Source organism: Hyaena hyaena, unplaced genomic scaffold (genome assembly GCF_003009895.1).
Source record: "Hyaena hyaena isolate Hyena2069 unplaced genomic scaffold, ASM300989v1 scaffold_105, whole genome shotgun sequence".
In the NCBI taxonomy this organism is placed as follows: domain Eukaryota; kingdom Metazoa; phylum Chordata; class Mammalia; order Carnivora; family Hyaenidae; genus Hyaena; species Hyaena hyaena.
In genome coordinates, this window is record NW_024080737.1 from 5422 (window position 1) to 31249 (window position 25828).

Consider the following 25828-nt stretch of genomic DNA (forward strand, 5'->3'; position numbering starts at 1 on the left):
TGTTCTACTTGGCTCCATGAAAATGACAAGGGTACAGACACATTATAGCTAATTTTAGAAGGCAGAGAAGACATACCTTAGCTTATTTTTCTGTGACTCTCACTCCCCGTCCCCAAGCCTTCGGATATATATATATATATATACTTATATACATCATTAGATTCCCAAGAGTCAGGAGGTGGGAGTGGGGCGTTTCAGTACAGAATATAGCTCTTGACATCATTTTGGTCTGACCAAGAAAAAGAAAGGAAGAGAAGAGAGGGAAAGCAAAGAGAGAGGAGGAGAAAGACAGGAAGAAGGAAAAGGGAGAAGGGTCCAGAAAGAAAGGAAACAAAAAAGAGGAAAGGAGAGAACAAAAAATAGGAAAGGAAAGAAGCTTGAATGGAGGGAGGACAAGGAGCGAGAAGGAGAGCGAAAGAAGAGTATGAGAAGAGAATCATTTTGTCTCAGGTTGACTAGGGAGAGCAACAGAACCTTCTTCACAATCTCGAAGAGGCAATGCATTGTTTTCTTGAAAGCCCCGAAGCTAAGCAATTCCAAGAATGTTTGGCAAAGCCCTTTTGGGCAGGGTGAGGTGGAGGGGCTTTCTCGCAGGCACGCACACCCCGGCCCCCACACATGATGTGACAGGGTTCGGGAGACCTATCGGAAACCTTCAGGTCACCCAGGGAACTGCTCCTCTCGCTCGTCCTGCGGCGGCGGCGGCGGGGGAGGGGGGTGGTGAGAGCGCCGAGACGCGCGGGGCGCGGAGATGTGCAAGTGGCGAAGCTTGAGCTTGACCGCGCGCAGGCGGGAGCAGCTGCCCAACTCCCGGAGCGGGATCTGCTGAGAAGCCACGGTGAGTCCCTCCGGGTGCGGGTCCGAGGGATGCCCAGTCCCCCCCCCCTCTCTCCCCCTCCCCGGCCCGGGCAGCCGCGGGGCCGGAATCCCCCGGGAGTCCGGCCTCCGCTCGGCGCCTCCGCCCGCCGCCCGGAGCCCGCGCCGCTCGGGGCGCGCTGGGGCGGACGCACGGACCGACCGGCGCTCGGCGGGGCTCCCCACGCCCGGCCCCGCGCGCTCATTGGTCGGGATGTGTCTGCTCAGCAGCCTCCAACTTCTCCCGAATCCCGCTGGTGAGTCCTGGGAGAGTGAGCCCGCACCTGGGAGCTGGGGAGAAGGGTCCGAAGGGCTCGAGAGCGCGGCCGGTGGGAGCCGGCGGGAGCGGCACCGGGCGGGCACCGCCGACCGAGGGCAGCGGCCGCCCCGGAGGCGCACGGAGCAGGGGCAGCGGCTTGGGTCCGGCGCAGTCCCGCGCCCGGGACCCGGCGGCGGTGGGCGAGGGAGGCGTGCCCTGGGAAGTGCCGCATCTAGGACCCGAAGAGGGAGGGAAAGGGGCGAAGAGGGTGACCTGCTGGAGGGGTCTGTGAGTGTTGTCGGGTCGACTCTTCAGGTTCATTTCCATAGCTCGCTGCAGCCTCTGCCTCGGGGAGTTATGTCTGGATGCCGGGATTGGCGCTACCAAATTGCAGAGGGGCTGATTTGGGGGCTGGGAATTTGCCATTCCGCTGTACATACACTGATTTTTTTTTTTTTTTTAAAGCTAGGCTTGTTTTCAATTTGGTTTCTATCGGATTTTTTCATTTGTAACTCCCTTCTCTATTTTACTTTCGCTAACCTGAATATTCTTGTATTATCTTAGCTCTTCGTCTTGCCTTAACCCTAGTTTCCTATTATATAATTTATGCCGATAGCGCGTTTAAATCACAGAGGGTTGGTTGGCGGGAGTGTGTGTGTGGAGGGGGGGAGGAGTTCTTAGGTAGGTGAAAGTTTCTTTACCTCATCGGTGTCAGTCTATTTGTGTTCTTTGAAAATAGAGTAATTGCAACCAAACGTTCCTCTTAAGCCACTCGACCGAGTCTGTTCCTCCCCCATAGGTGATGCAAATGGTAATTTTATTAAACTGGAAAGTAGTATCTGACTTGCAGTGTCAGCATTTGAAAGCTGCCAATCGGCAGACCGGCTTTGAAGGCTTGCAGTCTTCACTCGCTTGCAGTATTTCTGGGCCCCAGTACTTACAAAAATTTGGCAGGTACTTTCTTGAACTGGCTGCTGTGACTTTGTTGAGTAGCTACACTGCATTTGGGAGTGATGTGGTTGGTACTTTGTGTCCAGAACTCCATATTCCAGACCGCCGGGAACACCTATACATGAATGTCCTGGGAAAAAAGGAGATGATTTCTCTTGAGTACCTGCCTCTTCAGCCTCAGCAGCTACAGCCTAAATATGGAACCTGTTTCTCCTCCTTCCTGTGCCTCAGTTTCCATGACACAAGACTGTTTTAATAATGTACCCTCAGGGACTTGCAGAAAAACTAACGTGGTAAAGTGCTGTGAAGATGAAAATTGCTTTGGTTTATAGACTTCCCTTTACCAAAGCAGTTACCCTGTAAGTTGATTTGACTCTATTCTCAACTGGTGTAAGAATTGCTGCTTTATATTGCTTTGGAATGCAGTTTCTACTTAAGGAAAATTATCATTCTTTTGGTGATGTTATCAAGCTGAAGTGGGCAGATTCCTTGTTGGGTTAGATCTCCTAATTCTAACAGATTAGGAGATCTAATTCTCTATTCTCTTTTGTGGAAGTGTCTCATTTTTGGCTGAAACTTTCTGACCATATCTCCAATTGAGATGTACTATTTTATACATGTAGGTATTTTATTTTTGGCATATCCTGCTTTATATGGAACTATTAGTATCAACTTTATAATTTTTTTTGTAATCTTTTGTGTAATCGCTCCCTTCCCTCCCTTCTCTAAAATGGGGTTGGTGTAATTGACTTAGATATTCCAGTCTGGGGGTTGGTGATTCATCCTGATGTTCAAGATTCTGAACCCTGTTTTCTTACAAGAAAACAGTGAATCCAAGGTATCTGGAAATGAATGGCAAAGTTAACTGGGAAGTTAAACTTGCATCATTTCTTCTTTTGCTCAGTGCTGTTCAAAATTGCTACTTAGGAACAAAAGACAAAAAAAATTGCAGAGTGTTTACAAGAGGGGCAGATGGAGAGTTTGCAGGTGATTCAAAGATGATATTCTTTTGATGCAGGTAAAAGAGCTAACAGCTTTAGCCACTGCCTTTATTTCCCTATAACAATTTCCACAGTCTTAGGTACAGAAACCATTAAGAGCCCAGCTGCCTCTGTACCCCAGTCTCAAGGGTAAGGAGGAGAAGTGAGGGAGAAGTAACCCAGAAGGGAGAAAGGTATGCTTGCCTACTAGTTTCCTGAAGTTGGAAGGCTGGTGGTTCCAAAGAGCACCTTAAATTTAACCCTGTGGCTACCCTAGTTCCTGGCGCTACGTTTTACTAGAGAAACTGTTGTTTCTAAGAGAAAACTAAAATGAGAAGAGGATCATATTATTTCACTAGTTTGCCTTCTGAAATATTAGAGCAGAAAGACAAATGCTCAAGAAAGACAAATGTGATTAATATCCAAATGCTCTTTATGACACTCTTGAATTCTTCTGGGGAAACCGAGAAAATTATTCATTTTATTGTTTACCTCTCTGTATGATGTCCAAGTATTAAATTTGGTCCCATCTTTTCTTTTCCCAATCACCATCCCTATTAAAACTCCAAGGGCCAAGATCAATGCAATTCCATATCATAACCCCGGGGGCTGTGAGACTAAGCCAACATGAGTTACATAACCATTAAGTAAGACATTTTAGCATTCAGGTACATTACATCCCATTTTTATTGAGCAGACATGGTTTTCATGGTCTAATAAAATATTTTTATTTGATAGTCTGTCCTTGGTTATAGCCTCATGTAATCAAGAGGACAGCATGCTTAAGACTTTGTATCCAGAACTCTAAAGTCCACTTGTGGTTCACTTATTAATAACTCACTGGGGAGATTAAATTCCTCGTTATCAGTGGGATCTCCCAGGCCACACTTCAAATGTAGACTCTATTTTCTGCTTTATCCTGTGCCTCAGTTTCCACAAAACACACCTCAGGCAAATTGTGGGTATTCAACAAAAATCTTTAACTACAAGCGTATTTCTGAGCAGTCACTTCATTTAGGAACTAAATTATACACTTAATTTGTATCAAGCTCTAAACAGCTAATCCGTTAGTTTATGATGCCCTTTTCTATAGACATGCAGAAAAATTGAATTCAGAGATTTGGTGGATGGTCAATAAAGAATCACGAGGCCTCGGGGCGCCTGGGTGGCTCAGTCTCTTAAGTGTCCGACTTCGGCTCAGGTCATGATCTCATGGTTTGTGAGTTCGAGCCCCGCGTTAGGCTCTGTGCTGGCAGCTAGGTCAGAGCCATGAGCCTGTTTTGGATTCTGTGTCTCCCTCTATCTCTCTGACTCTCCCCTGCTTATGCTGTCTCTCTCTCTCTCTCTCTCTCAAAAATAAATAAAACATTAAAAAAATAAAAAAAGGAATCACGAGGAGGCCTCTAAAAGAAACATAATGAAATTTAATATAGAGGCTTACATCCCCTTAATTCCTCTCCCCCTTCCAGAAATTTCTGCAGTTAAATCTAAAATAGCTTTTATCTTGTGATGATAGGATATATTTTTATTTCAGTCAGGGACTAAATGTGTTCTTTGTAAAGAACATTTACTAGTTGTGTAGTTGAGGAAGTTTTACCTGAATTTTCTGTGCCCCAGCTTCCTAAGGTATATAATTGGAATATTAATACCCACCTTACAAAGATTAAAATAATTAGTACAGGTATAGCACTAAGAACTAGTGACTGACACATGGGAAGCGCTCAATAAATGTCAGCTATTATTAGAAGTATTAACATTAATTTAAATACGAGTTAAGTGTCTTAACCATTGTTACCCTGACCTGCAAGGTAGAGTTTTTTAATTCATATATTTTTCTTCTTCTTCAATTATACAAAGAAACATTGGTTTAGGTTAATAACTTTCATCTCTGGCTGTAAACCACTCACTGACGTTTGGCTCACCAAGTGACCATTTTCAGAATGTTGTCTAACCAGTTAATAGATACCCACATCAGCAGTAGCTGTAATTGTGAGCTGTAAAAATAAAAGTTGCTCTTATGACTAAAAATAAGCTATCACAAGTGTTTGTTCCTTTTCGTTTTTATCTGTATTCATGTTTCAAATTATTGCTTAGTCAAAACCTCAAAGTATTAGTCATTGATTTCCGTGCTTACAAGGGAAACCACTGGAGCAAGATATAAAATTCACCTTTGACGTTGTCCAAAGTTCAGAAGGGTGAGTTTAAAACTTTGCTTTATGATGGTACAGCAATTATTTGCTTATGAACTGCCTTAGGAATCTTGTGTGAGTATGTAGCCGAGCCTTGTCTACTTTTGTTTGGATCTTTAGTGATATATCAAAAAACAAAATTGTGACTGATCATGTCAAATGCATTGGCTCTCTCCTCTTCGATTTCAGAATCAAAATTCTGACCTTCAGCAACAACAGAACTTGATTTCTTACTTAAAATGAACTAGCCTTTTACTTTTATTTAGCCACATTAGCATTTGGAAAATTGTACATATATTTTCTCTTCTTTGTATCTGTTTGTTAATTTGTTATGGGCAGTATTTAAAGACTTAACAAAATTTTTTTTCCCAGAGTTTAGGTGATGGGCAAATCAGAAAGTCAGATGGATATAACTGATATCAACACCCCAAGGCCAAAGAAACAACGATGGACCCCACTGGAGGTCAGTCTGTCCGTCCTCGTCCTGCTCCTTACCATCATCGCTGTGACAATGATCGCACTCTATGCAACTTACGATGGTGAGTTACTCCCACACTTGGGCACTCATAAACGCTTAGGAGAGAGAAATCTTCATCTTATGCTTTTTTCGTCTACCAAACGATTGTGTTAAGGAAGAGAGACACTTAAGGATGGCGGTATAAAGATTCCTTCATAAAATGTTAACATCAATATGTCGAAACAATTAACTCTGACTAAAAGTACGATGTCTTTTATGTTAGAGCGAAGTTATTAATTGCCAAGTATATTTAGTGCACTCATGCTTATTTTATAAGGGTTCTAGTGTATAATTTTATTTGATTAAAGTGTACACCATTTTATGGCCAACTTCAATTAGCGAAAGTTGTTGTGTCATTGAAATTCTAAAGGGCTTCACAGGAATCTAAGAGGTCTAATTTGAGTCTTAGAAGTTTTCACAATAAGGATTAGAAAAGATTGGTTCCTTAATAGGGAAAAAAAAAAGATTACCATACTAAAACAACTGATTATTTCAGTTTAATAGATCTAGGGCTTAGGGAGTAGAGATAAAAGAAAGTGCTTCATTTCATAATAAAATTTTTAAACTTAGGATTTACCTATTTTATTTCCCTATATTCTTTCTAAGTATTGGCAATGATATACAATACTCAGGTTTTAGTTTTTGCTTTAAGGAATTGATCATTTAACTGGCATTTTTTTAAAAGGACAAACGATAGGGAGAAATTAGAAAACTGTATTGCAAATACTTATGCACATACCCTTCTTTTTCTAGATGGTATTTGCAAGTCATCAGACTGCATAAAATCAGGTAAGAAGATGGTTTGTAAATTTAATAGTTTTATATGTAACATATTAACATTTAAAAATCAAATGCTAATAGAAAAATATCTCTATATTTCCTTTGTTTATACTTGTATTTATCAGAGATCATTTATTTATAGTCAGGGAAAATCTAAATGGCACCTAAGTAGTAGATTAATTAGCTAGTTTATTCTAAAAAAGAATTTACTCTTTTCAGCCCTGGAGTGTATGGTAGGAGTGATAGAGAACTATATCTCTAGCTTTATGGAGCTTGCCCGGTAGTTGGAGAAAGACAGTCAACACATTGAAAAGGTGAGCATCATATCATCATGGTAAATTCTCGATGCAGGTCAGCAGAGGGGTCTGAACTAAGAAGGGAGTGTCATGTGCTCTGTAAAGCTAGATGGAGAAGGCAGATTTGGGAAGGGCCTTGAAACAGGACTAACGTTTGGAAGTGGAGGTACAGACGAGGGAATTCCAAATAAGGAGAAAGAACAATGGGAATAAATCATGTTGTTGAGAAGGAGTGAATATATAGGCCTGATAGCTAGGGCCACATTATGGAGAGCTTTGGAAATCCACGCGTTAGCCTTGATGCTGTCATGAAGGAGAAACGGATATGTTCCAGGAAAGATCATTCAATAAGGCAAAAGCTGAAAGATGATTCTGGGAATGCTAGGTTGGGTGGGTTGAGTAAAAAGTGATGAGCCAGAGAGGGTAGGCAGGTAGGGGCTGCTGCTGTAATACAGTTGTGCCTTGAGGAGCAGCCTGCAGTGGTACGAGAAAGCTGTGTGACAACGGGAAGGGAGAATTGGATGACCAGTGGAATAGTATTGCTAAATGAAGAATATGAATGATTTGAAAATAATGCCAAGTTTTGGGGCACCTGGGTGGCTCAGTGAGTTAAGCATCTGACTCTTGGTTTTGGCTTTGGTGGTGATCTCAAGGTTTGTGAGTTTGAGCCCCACATCCGGCTCTGACCATTGGTGCAGATTTTTTTTCTCTCTCTCTCTCTCAATCCGTCCCATGCCTTCTCTCTCTAAATAAATAAATAAACTTTAAAAAAAGAAAATGATCCTAAGTTTTAAAATCTATGGGACTCAGGAGAATGATAGCAAGGTGCACAGAAATAGAGAAGTTCAAAGGTACATTTGTTTTAGGGAGAGATGTGATTAATATGGATTTGGACAGGTCGGGTCTAAGCCAGGGATGCACAAGAGGGTATAGACAGCAGGAGGGTAGAGATGGAGTGTAGGAAGATCTCTCGTGGGACATTTAGGATCTGTCCAGGGGTGATAGGTGAAGCCTGGGAGGGTATTTGGGTTCTTCAAAGGAGATGAGCTACAAGGACTGAACTTAAGAGGACATCGAGAGTTAGAGTAGAAGGAAAAGAAAACTCATAGAAGGGAACTGAGAATGTGTGTGGAGTCATAAACTGTCACATCAATTAGAGGGTGGCGAAAAAGAGAAGAGCATTTGACAAGGAGAAGTAAGCTGGTAGCTGGGTGCGACCACCTGGGATATGAACACAGTATTTACCACCTGTCTCCTTTGTCAGGAAATTCTAGACCTCTTTTCTAATGTCCCCATGTCTTCCAAGAAATAACCTGTCCCAATTATTTTGAACCATTTCCTATTAGATGGTTTTATCTGGATTTTGTTATGCATTGACCTTTGCAAAATAATGATGAGAAAGTATCTTGGGATTTTAGGTGATAGTCTAATGTTCTGAATGTTGGCCTTTTTCTCTTCTGTATATTGCTTTTTGAATGTGTTTTGATCCACATTCCGGATCTCATGTGCAGTGATGGGATACCTGAGTTATGATGGGGGTGACTGGAGGGAGGCCTGACTGGGACATCAGTCACTGACTGCTCAACATACTAATAGGCACTTGCCCCTCTAAGGGCTTTCTAGAAACTTAAGAGGTTTCTTTATTCTCCAGGAAATGGCTGCACAGATACCCTGGCTGGGAGATGTCCAGGGTCCCTGTGCCAGAGTTGGTATGTGCCCAAGTTGTCAAAGTGACCATCTGCTCATCCCCCATTTTTCTCTTATTATATGCTCATTCCTATCCTGTTTTGAGAAACTCCCACTTATGTATCGACCTTGAATTGTCTCCAAGTTTCTCTGTCCTTAATACACTTGACATGTCTTCTAAGTCTCTTAATCTATAGGTTCTCTTTCATACTTACTATCTCCTTCTCACTCTGTTTCTCTCTCTTTTTTAATTGTTTTTGAAGAAATGGAATTTTTTAACTAGGTAGGCATAGAGATCTAGGCAGGTTCCTCTAGTGGTACCTACCCCAATTAGCAGTGTGCTATATGGAATCTGGAATCTCAGATGTGACTTTACTGTTTAGGGATAGGGCTTTGGCTTTTTTAAAAATAGTGTTTGGGGAGGTGCCTGGGTGGCTCAGTCGGTGAGCCTTCAATCTAGCTCAGGTCATGATCTCGCCCTGCATCAGGTTCTGTGCTGACAGCTCAGAGCCTGGAGCCTGCTTCCGATTCTGTGTCTCCCTCTCTCTCTGCCCCTTCCCTGCTCACTCTCTCTCTCAAAAATAAATTAACATTGGGGTGCCTGGGTGGCTCAGTCGGTTAAACGTCCGACTTCAGCTCAGGTCATGATCTCACGGTTTGTGGGTTTGAGCCCCGCATTAGGCTCTGTGCTGACAGCTAGTTCAGAACCTGAAGCCTGTTTCAGATTCTGTGTCTCCCTCTCTCTCTGACCCTCCCCTGCTCATGCTGTCTCTCTCTCTCTCTCAGAAATAAATAAAATATTTTAAAAAAATAAAAATAAATAAAAAATAAATTAACATTAAAAATAAAACAAAATGAAATAAAATAGTGTTTGGGAAATCTCAGTTCATTAAGACGTGTTTAACATGTATCTTTTCATTGTAGCTTTGAAATCATACCAAATGTAAAACACCTTATGGAATTGTATCTTGGCAGAGAAATGTATATGATAGAAGTAGTGTCAGTGGTAAACAAAGTTGCTGAATAACTATGTGTTTTTCTTTATTTGGCTCTGTTCATTTACAAGCTGTTAAAATACTCTCATATTTATAGTCTAATACTATCCTTCCTGGGGGAAAAAATAAAGATGAAACTCATCCTTATGGATACAGTATTCACACTCATGCCTGCTTGCACACCCACAGTTCCCTACCGGTTAGTAAACCTTTTCTGCCATAAAAGATATAACTACTGTTTTTAGAAGTTGCTGCAAATCGGGGTACCGGGGTGGCTCAGTCGGTTAAGTGTCTGACTCTTGATCTCGACTTACAGTTTTGTGAGCTGGAGCCCCATGTGGGTTCTGTGCTGATAGCACAGAGCCTGCTTGAGAATCTCTCTTTCTCTGCCTCTCCCCTGCTTGCACTCTCTTTGTCTTTCTGAAAATAAATAAGCTTTTAAAAAAGTTGCTGCAAATTAACAAAATTCTAGGGGCACTCTTAGACAGAAAAAAGTATTAAAGAAAGAGAATGAGCAGTGAATGGAAAGGAAAAGAAAGATGGGGAAAATGTTGAAAAGAATATAGATTGCTTTAAAAAAAACTGGGAAAGGGGCACTTGGGTGACTTAGTTAAGCATCCGACTTCAGCTCAGGTCATGATCTCACGGTGCATGGGTTTAAGCCCGATACTAGGCTCTGTGCTGACAGCTCAGAGCATGGAGCCTGCTTCAGATTCTGTGTCTTCCTCTCTCTGTGTGTCTCCCTTTCTCTCTGCCCCCCCTCCACTCACACACACTCTCTCTCCCCCTCTCTCTCAAAAATAAATAAACATTAACACTTTTTATTTAAAAAAAAAAAAAAAAAGACTGAGATAGGGGTGCCTGGGTGGCTCACTTGGTTAAATGTCTGACTTTCTTGATTTCAGCTCAGATCATGACCTCATGGTTTATGAGATTGAGCCCGACTAGGGATTTGTGTTGATAACATGGAGACTGCTTAGGATTCTCTTTCTCCCCCTCTCTCTGCCCCTCCCTCTGCTTGCACTCTCTGTCTTTCAAAATAAATAAGCATTAAAATACATACATACATGCATACATACAAAAACTGGGAGAATTCAAACCTGAGCACAGAGATTCCTAAGAGTTGGAAAAGTAGGTATTGATAGCTGGGGTGCTTACTATAAGTGAAAATTGGTTCTAACTTAAGTCTTTCTCCTGATAGATGAGGATGTCATGGCAAGTATACTTCTCTGATCCTTTGAAGCAAGGGATAGATATCAAGTCATATGAAGGCAAAAATGTAGATCATCTTGAAATTTGTTTGGTCTTCGATACTTTAAATCTGAGCATCTATGAGTTTTATTTGTAATATACATAAATGATGTTTATAATACATCCTTAAAGATAATTTATGTGTATATGAAATACATTAGTATGAAAGATTATACCAAACCTAAAATAAAACAAACACTACTTAACAAATAACAAGTTAAGGCAGTATTCAAAACCCTACTATTAAAGCATGAGTAATATTATTCATCTCTTATTTACTATATCAGATTGTCAAAACAGAGCTTGCTTGTGATTTCTCAAACTTATCCACATAAATCTAAATCCTGAAACTGGCTTCCATTGCATTGCAACCTTAGTAGCTCAGAAGATTTCAAGGAATCACATGCTTTAAGCCAGGGTTTCTCAACTTCATCACTGTTGCCATTTTGGCCTGGATAATTCTTTGTTGTGGGGAGGAGGCTGACCTATGCATTATGAGATGTTTAGTGCCATCCCTGGCCTCTTACTTACTAGATGTCTAGTACTATTCCTTTCCCAACTTGTGACAACCAAAAAAATGTCTCCAGATACTGCCATCATCCCCTCGGGACATCAGAGTCACCTCCAGTTAGGTACCACTGGCTTGAATGATCTCAAGGATCATCCAGTGCTTTTCCCATTATGGTAGGTGGAATAATGCCTCCCTAAAGATATCCACTTCCTATCCCTGGATCCTGTGAATATATTGCCTTATATGGAAAAAAACGGGGGGGCTTTGCAAATTTAAGTTAAAGATCTTGAAATGGGGAGATTGTCCTGAATTATTTGGATGGCTTTATGTAATCACAAGCATTCTTATAAGGGGAAGGGACCAGGAATCAGAGAAGGGGATGCGACCACAGCAGTGCAGGAAGCAGAGTTTGGAGTGATACCACCCCAAGCCAAGGAATAGGTGCCGCCTCGAGAAGCTGGAAGGGGAACGGAACGGTTCTGTCTTACAGCATCCAGACAGAGCACGTGCTGCCAACCCTTCTTCGAACTGTGTGACAGTAAATTTGTGCTGCTTTAAGCCATTACACTTGTGGCAATTTGTTATAGCAGTGAGAAGGAACTTCTAATACGCCCTCCCTCATTCCTTTATTTTCAGACTATCTGTTAGGAATTAAAACATGCACATACATACATGCACAAGTGTTTCCCACCAAGCTGCTGCTTTATTACTAAATGGGGGTGTGTGATATAGAGGTACAGGGAAGGAATGTTAAACAGATATATAGAGGAGTATAATAATAGAATGTAGGAGAATAATAATAGAATAGAGTAGAATGAGAAGATAATAAAATAAAGTAATAATAGTTAATGCTGAAGAGTTATGTGTCTGACACTATTATAAGCAGTTCATAAGTATTAATACATTTGATTCTTACAATGACTCTGTGAGGTAGGTACCATTATATCTTATTTTTATGAATGGACAAACTTGGGCTGGAATGCGAGCCCAGGTAGCCTGGTTCTGGAGCTGGTCCTCATGACCATCCTTCATGTTGCCTCAAAGGAGACTAGGAGTCTATCAAACTTTGAATACCCATTGTCTGTACACTATCTGAAAGCAGATTGCCTCCCCTTCTGCTAGAACCTAATGCTAAGAGGTATAAGATGACTCTCAGAGAGTTGAAATAATTAAATGCAGACTGAGAAGGAGAAGAACAAATTATCTCTTCAATCCAGAAACCAGCTCTTCCACTGAGAACAGTGAGCAGCTTCATCCAAGATTTTAGTACAGCAGATACAACCTGGAGTTGAGGGGTCTTAAAAAAGCAAATATTAACAATGTTGTCTCAGACTCTTCAGGGGCTCAAGAAGCCAAGTTAAGATACATGAGCGATATAATGCATAAGACAGAGAGAAAGACTGTACAATTGTGCAGGTTATATACTGCATAATCATGGTAGCCCTGAGAGACACCGAGAGACAGGTTCATGGAGCATCAAGGCTTGGATATAACCTCTCAGAACTATTCATTTCCTTCCCTTTAATTCTCTACTCGCCAGGCAAACTTTTTTTTTTGCAAACTGTTGATAAGTATTTAATTATTAATAGAAGGAAAGGAGGCATTCTGTTCACTTGAAAGATATAGTCAGCATGGTGAGATAATGTATTCATATTCTGAGTATGAACCTTCAAATTTCTGCTCATTTTTGTAAGGGTCAGATTCTGGTAATGCTCAAGGTGAAGAATTTTGGCACCAACTGGCCTTTTCCTGGCAGCAACAGGAAAAAGTCTCCCACTATTGGCCATGATCTCTCCTTTCTTGCCTGTTAATACCCCATGAAGCCTCCATGAAGAAAAATGGCACAACTAGAGAACTAAAAGAAAGACTGCAGACTGACTCTTGAGGGCTACCAGGTGTGTGGCAACCTTTCTGAGTAGGAGATGAGGCTGTTTTATTATGTAATTAAGTTTGAAAAAAATCCTTCTGGCTAGCAGGTATCTTAGTAGAAAGCTGGCTGAGGACACCTTTGTTAATTTAAATGTGGCATGTGACAGTTTGCTTTGGGCAGGTTTCCTGACACCATTCTCCTGACAATTGCTTAGCAATACTTGCTTGAAAAATTCTCCAGTCAAAATTAGCATCTGTCAGTCAAAAATCCTTTCCAAGAGGAGAATCAATTATGTGATAAATACAAACATATGTAACATATTTTTCTTACCTTCTGGGTAGAATTTAAGCAGTGGTACACCATTATTTTATTTTTTTTTCCTTAATGCATGGCCAAGGTATGGAAAACATAGATGATTTGAATGAAATGCTTAAAGGGAAGAAAATTTAGCAATGCCTGGTAAGCTTATTTGGGATCCTAAGGTTTGTTCTACTGCTGTGAACATTACCAGTCTGTAAAGAAACGTGGATATGAACTGTAGCTTGGGCTAGGATGAGGACCCTAGCTTTGCACTTAACATTGCAGAGTGAGAGGGAGGGGAAGACTCCTCTGTAGTTCAAGGGTCTTGCTTTGTTCTGTTCATCACCAAATCTGCGGGGTAGCAAGGTGCTTTGTAATAAGACTTTGATGTAAACTGAAGATCAAGTTGATAATATTAGTAGACTGTTTAAGGGAAGTTGAAAATAGAGAATTAAAAATTCATAAAGGGAAAGTTCCCAAACCCTTGAATCCTGAAAGATTTCATTCTCTTTGATTGTTCAGAAAAGGAGATACAGTTGTGGTCGTAGAGTAGGGGAGGGGGTGGGGGGCTAGTTTTTATCCTATTTCTGCCTGACTGAAAACCAGGACATATTCTCTCTATTCAACATACCTTCATCTTATACCCATCAGAAAGACAGTAATAAAAAAATATAATAAGGGCTCTTGGGTGGTTCAGCTAATTAGGCATCCAATGCTTGATATCAACTCAGGTCATAGTCTCACAGTTTGTGGGATCGAGACCCGTGTTGGGCTTAGCACTGATGGCATGGAATCTGTTTGGGATTCTCTCTCCCTTCCTCTCTGCCCCAGCCCTGTTCACTCACTCATGCACGTGTGCTTTCTGTCTCAAAATAAATAAATAAACAGTAGGAATAAAAAAGAGTATCAAGTGAAGATATGGAGACTGGAGCCATCATACGTTGTTGGTAAGAATGGAAAATACTTCAGTACATCTCAGCAAAATATGTAAATACCATTTTGGAAAGCATTTGATCATTTTCATAAAAAACTAAACATACTCTTTGCATATGACCCAGCAATTCCACACCTAGGTATTTACCTAAGAGAAATGAAAACACATGTCCTCACAAGAATTTTTCTCTGATTGTTCATTATGGCATTATTTGTAATAGCCAAAACATGGAAACAACTCAAATGTCTATCGACAGGTGAATAAACAAAATAAGGTATAGCTATAAACAGGAATACAACACAGCAATAAAAATAAATCAACTATGACACATACAACAGTATGCATGAACCTCAAAGACATTATGTTAAGTGAAATAAACCAGAGACAAAAACATGCATATTATACAATTCCACTTACATGACATTTTTTAGAGAAGGCAAAATTAAAGAGGCAAAAGGCAGAATAGCTATTGCCCAGGGCTGGGAGTGGGGCAGGAATTGCAGCAAATGGGCCCAAGGGAGGCTTTTGGGTAATGGAAGCATTCTTAATTTGGATTATAGTGATGGTTTTGTACAACTGTATACTTTATAATTCATTAAAAAGTATTGGTGGCTGGGACGCCTGGGTGGCTCAGTTGGTTAAGCGTCCAACTTCGGCTCAGGTCATGATCTCATGGTTTGTGGGTTCCAGCCCCATGTCGGGCTCTGTGTTGACAGCTCAGAGCCTGGAGCCTGCTTCGGATTCTGTGTCTCCCTCTCTTTGGCCCTTCCCCAGCTCATACTTTGTCTCTCTCTCTCTCTCTCAAAAATAAATAAACATTAAGAAGTTAATTTAAAAAGTATTGATTGAGTTTTTGGTATGCAAATTGTAACTCAATAAAGCCATTGACAGACAAAACAAAACCATCCTCATCCCTTTTTTTCATCTCTCCAGTGTCCATCTGTAAATCATTATATTTTTTTAAATTGCTTTTAATGTTTATTTACTTTTGAGAGAGAGAGATAGAGTGTGAACGGGGTAGAGGCAAAGAGAGAGGGAGACACAGAATCTGAAGCAGGCACCAGGCTCTGAGCTGTCAGCACAGAGCCCAAAACGGGGCTCAAACTCACAGACCATGAGATCATAACCAGAGCCAAAGTCGGACGCTTAACCTACTGAACCACCCAGACACCCCTAAGTAATTATATTTTGATCTTCTACTTGCCATTAAGTGTTTAATCCCATTTTTGCAATTAAAAATGATTATCCGTCCTTTTAAGTGTCTGCCAAATCTTCACTAAATAACAGGAGCTTCTCGGTTTGACTATCTGTTATTGGACTTTATTAGGTTAATATTGATGAAAGTCTATGGAAACAAAAAATCCAAGCAGGAGGTTAAAATTCAAAATTGGACATTGGAAACATGGTTTGCATGTGCCCTGGTTTCACTTTCAGAGGGAGTCAGAGCTGCATGGGGTGTCACAGGGCAAGGTAAACCAGACATTTCTGAAACAAAGTCAGAATATGGGGTGTACTTCAGAGCAATTACCCTGAATAATCCTCTTTTGGAAAAATTGTGTTGGTTTCACATCTGGGTTCTGTGCAATGTGTCCCTTTTCACCTTGCCTGCTAGTAAGTCAAGAGTCAAATTTGTTTTCACTTTGTAATTGTAAGACCTCTTTGTATACCATTTGATTCATTAGCATTATTCCTATCTTCGTTTTTCTTTCTCATCTGATGTATATGAGTTAATTTATGTATCCCTGTAAGGCCACTTTGAATTCAACAGATTAATAATGGGATGAATAGAACATAGACAAATTCCAGCAGTAGATATGAGTAGAAGAAAGGCTGTTAAACAGTAAGCTTTATTTCAAAGAGATACAAGTGTTAGGAATAATTAAGGTACAATCTTTTGAAAGATTACTGCTTTTTTTCCCATTAAACCAACTTAGCGTGGGAGAGCGAAGATGTAAGTTTTGGCCACATCCTGTGTTGTTAGCATGTGATCTTAATTAAGTCAGTTTAGCTTTCTGCACTTTATTTTCCTTATCTACAAAATTGGAATTACAGTGTCTCATTTTACAGAGAAACAGCAAAGACTAATGATAGCCCATTTCATATTACACATCTTTCGTGGAGATGCACCATAGGTATAATGCACAGACATATTCCATTTAATGTGTTTTTTTTTTTCATGCAAATTACAGATGCCCTGTTTAAGCTATTTATTGAGAATCAAAAAGCAGTCAACATATTTTTTTAATTTTTTTAATGTTTGTTATTTATTTCTGAGAGAGAGAGAGACAGCATGAGCAGGGGAGGGTCGGAGAGAGAGGAAGATACAGAATCCGAAACAGGCTCCAGGCTCCAGGCTCTGAGCTGGCTATCAGCACAGAGCCCGACACGGGGCTTGAACCCACAAACCGTGAGATCATGACCTGAGCCTAAGTTGGACACTTAACCAACTGAGCCACCCAGGTGCCCCGTCAACTTATTTTTAAAGATGAAAGCATGGTCAAAAGAAAGGAAAGGAGAGGGAGAGAGAGAGAACATTCTATATAGTCTATATATTCTCAGGTAAAATTTGTCATCCCTTATTAGCAATTTCATTGACTTCTGTGCTCTACTGTAGCACAAGGGATGACAGGTCAGCCTGTGAATAAGTTAAAATGTGCACAATCAGAAATGGTCACTTAGATCCATGTTTCCTATAGAGCAAAACCTACCAACAGGCACACTGATTTGAATCCATAGTTACTCCATGTTTGCCCTTACACACTCTCTGTTAGCCCTTCCCTCACCACTGATTGATCCCTAAAAGTAAATAAACCAGAGACCTGTGGCAATAGGAGAAACCTAGATCCTTGCTGTTTCAAGTGTGGACCACAGACTGGCAGCATCAGCATCGGCATCAGCTGGGAAATTTGCAAAAGTGCAAATTCTCAGGCCCCACCTCAGACCTATTGAATCTGCAGCTGCATTTTCAGTGTGGTCCCCAGGAGAACAGTGTGCATAGTAAAGTCTGAGAAGTGCTGAAGAATGGTGATTCTCAGCTATGGCTGCTTATAGGGATAATTTGGGAAGCTTTTAAAATATGCTCATGCCAAGCGATCTCTCCTCCCTGACACACAAAGTTCCTGTCCTTTCAATGGAGTGGTCTCTGTTAGGTGTCAGAAGAAAGCATGTTAAATACATTGGTTGACATTAAGGTATATAGGAATTACTTGGATGTTTGCATTTTTAAAAGAAGTATATATATTAACCAACTAACTACTTTAACAGGTGCAATTTCAGGATGTGCTACCCAGTGAAAACTAAGGTAGAGTGGGTGAGGCACTGGCCTCTTTGCTAGTAATGGAGAAGCTGAACCTGGAATGTCCTCCAGAATTTCCCTGGAATAATGTGGGCAGGAATGTTTTCACAGAGAACAGGACAACTTCTTTCCTCATCCATCCATTCATTTATTCATTCACCTCTCCATTCATTTATTGATTTTTTTCCAAAAACACTAAGTGGGCACCTTCTAAATGCTGGGTGCTTTTCTAGACACTCAGGAACGTGAACTCAGATACCCCCTGTCCTCAAGAAAGTGGTAATCCAGGGGCGCCTGGGGGCTCAGTCAGTTAAGCATCTGACTAGAGCTCAGGTCATGATCTCATGGTTCATGAGTTCGAGCCCCATACTGGGCTCTGTGCTGACAGCTAGCTCGGAGCCTGGAGCCTGCTTCCGATTCTGTGTCTCCCTCTCTCTGACCTTCCCCTGCTCTCTCTCTCTCTCTCTCAGAAATCAATAAAACATTAAAAAACAAAGAAAGTGGTAGTCTAATCAACATGACTGACCAATAAACAAAATCATCATATGGTGTGGATAAGTGCTATGACAGAGATAAGCAGACTATTCTATAGGCACTCTGAGAAAGGAACACCTGAACCAGATCAGTCATGGGGATGGGCAGCTAGAGTGATTGTGATGGGGCCAGGAAATCATTATCAAGAGGAAATGTCCCCCACTAAATTCTGAAGGATAGTCAGAGATTGGAGACCAGTGGAGCAGAGAATGGCATGTGCATAGGCTAGCTGCAACATGTAGGCAAAGGCTTGGTGGAGTTTAGGACCTGCATGAGATTCATGATGGCTGGAAAAATGCACCAGGCTTGCAAAACATGACCTTGGAAAAGCTAATGGGGGTGGGTCATATACTACATGGGTTGTAATTCCTCCTAAAGTCTATAGAAGATAAATATGTTGTAGGTAGAATCTGAAGGATTTAAGTAGAGGTATAGTGTTCTCAAGCTTGCCTACTATCTAGCTCACACCCGGTGAAGTGGAGACAGAGATTTACCCATACATACAAGGGAAGAACATTTCTGCATCTCAGATGTGAGGGAGAGCTTGGCCATATGGAGGAAGTGAAGGAATAGCTGTAAGGCTAAGACATAGAGGGTGTGTATGAGGATGTGAAAGTGGGGATGAGGAGGGGAAGTGTTGAGTGTTGGCCCAGAGATGAGCAGAAGTTGGATCTTGTAGCCCCTGGTAAAGTATTTGGACCTTTTACTAATAGCCTGGAGAAGTTACGGAAGGAACAGTTTTAAATGAAGCATGACTTGATCAGAATTGTTGAGAAGGATCGCTGACTATCACTAAAGAATGGCTGTAGGCAGGAAATTAGGCTACTGCCCACTTATCTGGATGAGAACGAATGGTTGCTTGGCTTTGACTGGTAACAGAGTGGAGAGAATGGATAGATTTTAACATGCAGTGAAAAGTCCCTTTTGAGGCAGTGTAGATTTGAGATGCTCATAAGTCTTCCATGTGGCAGTCAGGGTTGGATATAAGGATTCAGGTACTATCAGCATATGGATGGTGTGGTTGAGATTTCCCAGGAAGGAAAGGAAGACTTCCAAAAGGGATGGAGGAGGAGGATCAGGGAGGTAAAAGGTAAACCAGTGAGGTATAAAATCACCAAACCAAAAGGAAGAGAGTACGTTAAACATTAAGATTGTTGGAGTTAAATGCAGCGGAGAGGTTGATAAGAAATGAGAGCACAGAGGAAGAAGTTGAAGTTTCAGGTGGAAAGTGGGAAAGTTGGTAAGTCTAGTTCCTGGGGACATAAGAGAAGATATATCCAGGGAAAGGGTGGTAAGACTCCTGAGACAGAGGAGGGGCCCCTCTTCCTCTCTTACCGGGAGGAGGAGGCAATGGTGGTTGAGGAGGCTGGGAAGGATAGGAAGATGTGTCACTTATCGTCCAGTTGCTTCAGGTTTCTCTGTGAAGTAAGAAGCAAAGTCTGTTTCTGGGTGTGTGTTGGCAGAGAAAGACTATTGAAGGCTGTAAAGGGGCAGGGGACAGAGGGTAAGGGAAGGCCAGCCAGGGCCATGTGTGTAGGAAGACTGCACAAGGTTGGTAACCCTGTTGAAGCTTATGGCCATTATTTGAAATGCTATTAAACCAGGTAGTTTTGGGATTTTCCCAGCATCACTGATAATATCTTCAACAGATGTTGAGCACTGCTCTAGTTGCTGAGGGTGTAGAAGTGTTTAACACAAAATCTCTGTTCACGAGAAGCTCACAATAAAAAGGAGACAATCGGGGCACCTGGGTGGCTTAGTCGGTTAAGCGTCCGACTTTCACTTGGGTAATGATCTCGTGGTTTGTGGGTTCGAGCCCCGCATCGGGCTCTGTGCTGGCTGCCAGCTCAGAGCCTGGAGCCTGTTTCAGAGTCTGTGTCTCCCTCTCTCTCTGACCCTCCCCTGCTCACGCTGTCTCTCTCTCTCTCTCCTAGAAATAAATAAAAATATTAAAAAAAAAAGAAAAGGAGACAATCATGTAGCGAATTGGATGGAACTCGAGGGTGTTATGCCAAGTGAAATAAGTCAAGCAGAGGACAGATACCATATGTTTCCAATCATATGTGGAACAGGAGAAACTTAACGGAGGACCGTGGGGGAGGGGAAGGGGAAAAATAATTGGGGAGAGGGAGGGAGGAAAACCATGAGAGACTCTTGAATACTAAGAACAAACAGGGCTAATGGGGGTGGGGGAGAGGTAAAGGGGAGTAATGGGCATGGAGGAGGCTATTTGTGGGGATGAGCACTAGGTGTTATATGGAAAACCAACTTGACAATAAAGTAGAAAAAAATAAAATAAAATAATTAAAAAAAAGAATGACAACAAAACTTACCTGCAGAAAAAGATGGGAGAAAATGCTCTCCAAACTGTTAATCCTGACTCTCTGGGTGGAAAGATTATGACTGGTTTCATTTTATTCTTTTTTTTTAAATTTTTTTTTAATGTTTTATTTATTTCTAGGAGAGAGAGAGAGAGACAGCGTGAGCAGGGGAGGGTCAGAGAGAGAGGGAGTCACAGACTGAAACAGGCTACAGGCTCTGAGCTGGCAGTCAGCACAGAGCCCAACGCGGGGCTCGAACCTACGAACTGCGAGACCATGACCTAAGCGAAAGTCGGACGCTTAACCGACTAAGCCACCCAGGCGCCCCATTTTATTCTTTTTCTAAATGTATTTCTCTAATTTTCTATGATAAAAAATGTGTAAGGTTTTTGAAATTTAAAAAAAAGGGAGACAATCAATGAATCAATATATAAAATACATTATTTTTATGTTTTTTTTTTTTTTGAGAAAAAGAGCATGAGTGGGGGAGGGGCAGAAAGAGGGAGGATGAGTACAGAGGATCCAAAGCAGGCTCTGCACTTACAGCAGAGAACCCCATGTGGGACTTGAACTCATGAACTGTGAGATCATGACCTGAGCCAAAGTCAGGTGCTTAACTGACTGAGCCACCCAGGTGGGCCTACAATACATTATTCAATATCTTAGCCTAGAGTTGTAGGGGAAAGGAAGGCAGCTGGATAGATTCAGGGTAGGCTTATTTGCAGGGGGCAAGGGAATGAAATACTTTGAGGAGATGACGGTTTAAATGATAGCACTACAGAATGTAGGCTGGATAGAAGATAAACACAAAGGGAAAATAGAGTGGGTGCAGGGTGAGTTCTCAGTTAAGTTCAAAAGCAGGTATAGAGGGAATAAAGAAATGGAAAAAAAAAAAAAAACTTCTAAGGATCAGAAGGTCGGAGCATAGGTTACTCAAGTCTAAGATTTCAAAGGTAGAACTGTTCTGGGTGATGTTACCATGAAAATGCACGTACTGATGTGGAGTGAAGGAGAAGGTCATGACAGTTCAGAGAGTTAAATTCTAAAGCTGGAGAGCAGCAGAGGTGAACCCTATAGTCCCTGATGTTACCTGGGAAGATGGTAGAACTTTCATGGAGGGGAAGACTGAAGAAGGTGTTCATCTTTAGTAAACAGTGAAGAATGTCTAGAGAGTTAAAGAGGTAAGGTAGTTGACAGAATGGTCAACTGGCAGAAGCCTAAACAAGTGGTGTGGAGAGAAATGATGTGGATTCTACCTGTAGTGATAATAGAAGGCTTATTTTGTCTCTCAGTGCCCCAGAGGGCCAGAGAGCCAGGGGGCTTCTGGAGAAGGCTTTCTGGTTAAAGCAGAGAGCTGTGACTGCACTCTGTGAGGAGGCTTAGAGTTTAATACTTAAATACTTAATTTAATACTTAAGTACAAAAATACCTTCCTGTTTCACATCCCAGACCTTTATCTTTCCTTCTCCAGAGAAAAGTTCTTAGGAGATACCCTTTTGAATAGAGGTAAATGTTTACTGACAGGAGTAAGATTCTAGACTCTTAGGATGTGCCACTTAATTAGAAATTAGTTCACACCGGTTAGGGCTTTTGGCTCATGTGTTGTCATATGTAATTAAGTGGATAAGCAGCCACCAGCAAGAGGACATGGTGGAGGGCCACCTGTCTGGCATGTTGTTGTTGAATTCCATTTGACAGAATTACTAATGAATTCATTTTATTTATCTTTTCACTAGCCTAGGTAGAAGACTCAAAGTGAATCAGTGAGTTCCTATCTTAAAACAAAATGTTTGTTTAAATGTTTCTCAGAGGCACCATCTTCCTTCAAAATTAAAAAAAAAGGAATTGTCACATTTTTAAATTTATTTATTTGGAGAGACAGAGAGAGAGAGCAGGGTAAAGACAGAATGAGAGGAGAAAGATAATTCCAAGCAGGTTTCGCACTGTCAGTATAGAGCCCTATATGGGACTCGAACTCACAAACCGTGAGATTATGACCTGAGCGGAGATCAAGAATCAGATGCTAAACTGACTGAGCCACCCAGGTGCCCTGTGATTGTCACATTTTAGAAATAAAAATATCTTGTTGAATTTTTATTTATTTACTTGTTTTCTTTAAAGATTTTGTTTTTAAGTAATTTCTACACTCAATGTGGGCCTCAAACTTAGAACCCTGAGGTCAAGAGTAGCATGCCCTACCTACTGAGCCAGCCAGGCACCCCAAAATATCTTTCTTAAAAACTTCAGTCAGCAGGAGTCTAACAGTAGCAGGACTTTACCTGTGAACCTGAAAACAGGGGTTTGGTCCACAACACAGATTAGATGATTGGGAAGTCCAATTAAAATCAGTTAGCAGGCAACCAGTAGCTTGCAATGCATCTGTTCCTCTGGGCTTGATGCTTAAAGCTGAAATAAGCACGCTGACTCTAATATGGTGGATATGGCCCAGGCCATATCCTTATAAAGTTTCTTTGGTTAATCAAGGCTTTCCTGAACTTCAAAGAAATTCATATTTAAAGAACTCCCAAATCATTAAAGACTTATAATAAGATGTCCTTGAGGATCCAATAGTTACTTAAAAATAGGAAAGCTTTTGTTAAATCCATGGACTTAATTTTCTGGTATAATGAAATTAGCTGAGTGAAATTAAGATGTTTTGATACCTCTGCCTGTCTGAAGCCAGATGAATTCATTATCCCCAAACATATGTATATAGCAATTAATGATTTCACTAACTTAGAAATTGCCAAGAAGCAAAATATTAATAATTGTATTTGTTCAGAGAAATAATTTAATTATATTTGAGTGGATTAGTGAAGGAAGCAATATATAAAAAGTCATTCACTGAACAGAAAATTTCTCAAAGCCCTGTATACACTATTCCGTAGCGAGGATATAACAGCATGTTGAGAAGAAATGGCACAAGTGAACCCTTGAAAGTCCCCTTAAACTCATATCCATGCAAATAGGAATCTTTTAAAAGAGAACATAAGATGGTAGCAATAATTACTATGAAACTTGACATGATGTATTTTAACTATGATAATAAAATGAAAACCAAGAAGAGAGCTGAGAAGATTTAAAAAGTTTACAAACTCGTTGGGTTCCAGGCAGCGTCTCTGTTGCAAGGTCAGATCCATTTCAGGCCCAGCCACTCACGAAGGTCATGGTCAGTGGCTCTGGCTCCAAATCTAGTCTGTCTCATGCCTGGTGAGCTGCCTCTGACCCCAGCTCCAGTTATGTAGGTTCCTACCTTGTCCCTTGGGACCTCATTTCTGGCTTGTTCCCTGCTTCTGGAGTCTGAGTTTCCACTTTTCCTTTCCTGTCTCCTGAGACTGAAACCTAGCTTAGCTCCTAACCTCGTTACTTTTTGCCAGACCTTGCAGAACTTTTTTGGATTGGCACACTGCTGGTTTCAGCTCCTTTTCAGAACTGCCTGCGGGTTCTCATCCCTGCATTGCTCTTAGCTGGAAACTTCCTCTGTTGCTGACACTTGTAGTCTATCTAAAATAGGACAGATACCATATGTTTGCACGTATAGGAGGATTAGGAGGAACTAAACGGAGGACCATGGGTGAGAAGAAGGGTAAAACTAGTTGGGGAGAGGGAGGGAGGCAAACCACGAGAGACTCTTGAATGCTGAGAACAAACTGAGGACTGATGGGGGGAAGGAAAGGTGAGATGGGCATAGAGGAGGGCACTTGTGGGGATGAGCACTGGGTGTTATATGGAAACCAAATTGACAATAAACTATTAAAAAAGTTTTTTTAATAAAAAATAAAAAAAATTCAATAGGATTCGGTCTCACTGGACTGGCTCAGACCACTTCTACCTGAGCCCAGGTTATGTACGTGACAAATATTTTATATGGAACAAAACTGTTTCTTCGTTTACTGAGGGAGGGACAGGCCACTAATTTTGTATATCAATACAGAAAGCCAAGGATCCTGCTTTTTCTCTCAGACATCAGCTACCGCACATATTGATTTTAAAAATTTAGCAGGAAGGAATCCATTTATTGTCTTGTTTATTTAATACAAGAAAATCTAATTATGTGTGAAAAGTTAAATTTTTTTCAGATATTGCCTACTTGACTTTAAATGAACAATAAAAATCTTTTTTTTTAATTTTTAGTTTTATTTTAGAGAGAGAAAAGGAGAGAGAGAGAGAGAACAGGGGAGGAGGACAGAGGAAGAGAGAGAGAATCTCAAGCAAGCTACGTGCTCAGTGCAGAGATCATAAAAGTCATTTTTAAAATTTAATTAATTATTTTTAAAATTTACATTGAAGTTAGTTAACATATAGTGCAGTAATGGTTTCAGGAGTAGATTCCTTAATGCCCCTTACCCATTTAGCCCATCCCCCCTCCCAAAACCCCTCCAGCAACCCTCTGTTTGTTCTCTATATTTAAGAGTCTCTTATGTTTTGTCCCCTCCCTGTTTTTATATTATTTTTGCTTCCCTTCCCTTATGTTCATCTCTTTTGTATCTTAAATTCCTCATATGAGTGAAATCATATAATATTTGTCTTTATCTAATTTCACTTAGCATAATACCCTTTAGGTTCCATCCACATAGTTGCAAATGGCAAGATTTCATTCTTTTTGATTGCCAAGTAATACTCCATGGTATATATATGTGTGTGTGTGTGGGTGTGTGTGTCTCTGTGGGTATATATATATGTACATATATATATATATATTTGAAAATATATATATTTGAAATTGAAAAAAAGATTTTCAAAGCTTTTAAATAACAGATAGTGATAATTTACTCTGAGGAGACATACTTCATTGAGAAGGAAGGATTCTTTTGGAATGTTCATTGTGGCCTGGTTGTGCAAAGTGTTGGGATTAGATCCCTTGCTCTGGGAAGAGCGTGTACCTACAATTATTATTTCTTCCGTATTCTCTGGGGTACCTGGAAATATACTTTGAGTTATTTCTCAGGAATTGCACATCTCATACTGATATATCATTGTTGATGATCTGAGTCTCCATCTCTCATCTAACCATGTCATCATACAAAGGATACCATGATGTATGAAACTTACAGAAGAGGTCAGCCCACAGCTTAACATCTGTAGTCCACAAAACTCTGGATTCATGCAGAAGACCCATCTAAACTAGGGCTCATGAAAGCATAAGTCCATTTGGCAGGGCATGTGTCCAAGAGATGCCTGAGAACTTTGTGACCAGCCATCAAGGTAAAAAATAGAGAAAGCTGTCTCCACGAGATGCTCATAATGGAAACTTATAGGACAAAGCTGGCTGTTTCCTGCAGCCTCAGCAAGAGTAAATCCTCT

General features: G+C 40.9%; 1 protein-coding gene across 3 annotated transcripts in view; it reads left to right on the plus strand.

Annotated features, from left to right (window-relative positions):
• Positions 1 to 575: 575 nt before the first annotated feature.
• Positions 576 to 25828, plus strand: part of MME (membrane metalloendopeptidase) — a 103774-nt gene continuing 78521 nt past the window's right edge. The window contains exons 1-3 of one of the 3 annotated variants that reach the window (XM_039236075.1): positions 576 to 838; positions 5614 to 5773; positions 6505 to 6540. In XM_039236075.1, coding sequence (XP_039092006.1) covers positions 5617 to 5773; positions 6505 to 6540 — 193 coding nt within the window. In that variant the 5' untranslated portion in view covers positions 576 to 838; positions 5614 to 5616. Of the gene's footprint in view, positions 839 to 996; positions 1113 to 5606; positions 5774 to 6504; positions 6541 to 25828 lie in introns of those variants that run through there. The other 2 variants (XM_039236073.1, XM_039236074.1) reach the window with 2 other exon arrangements.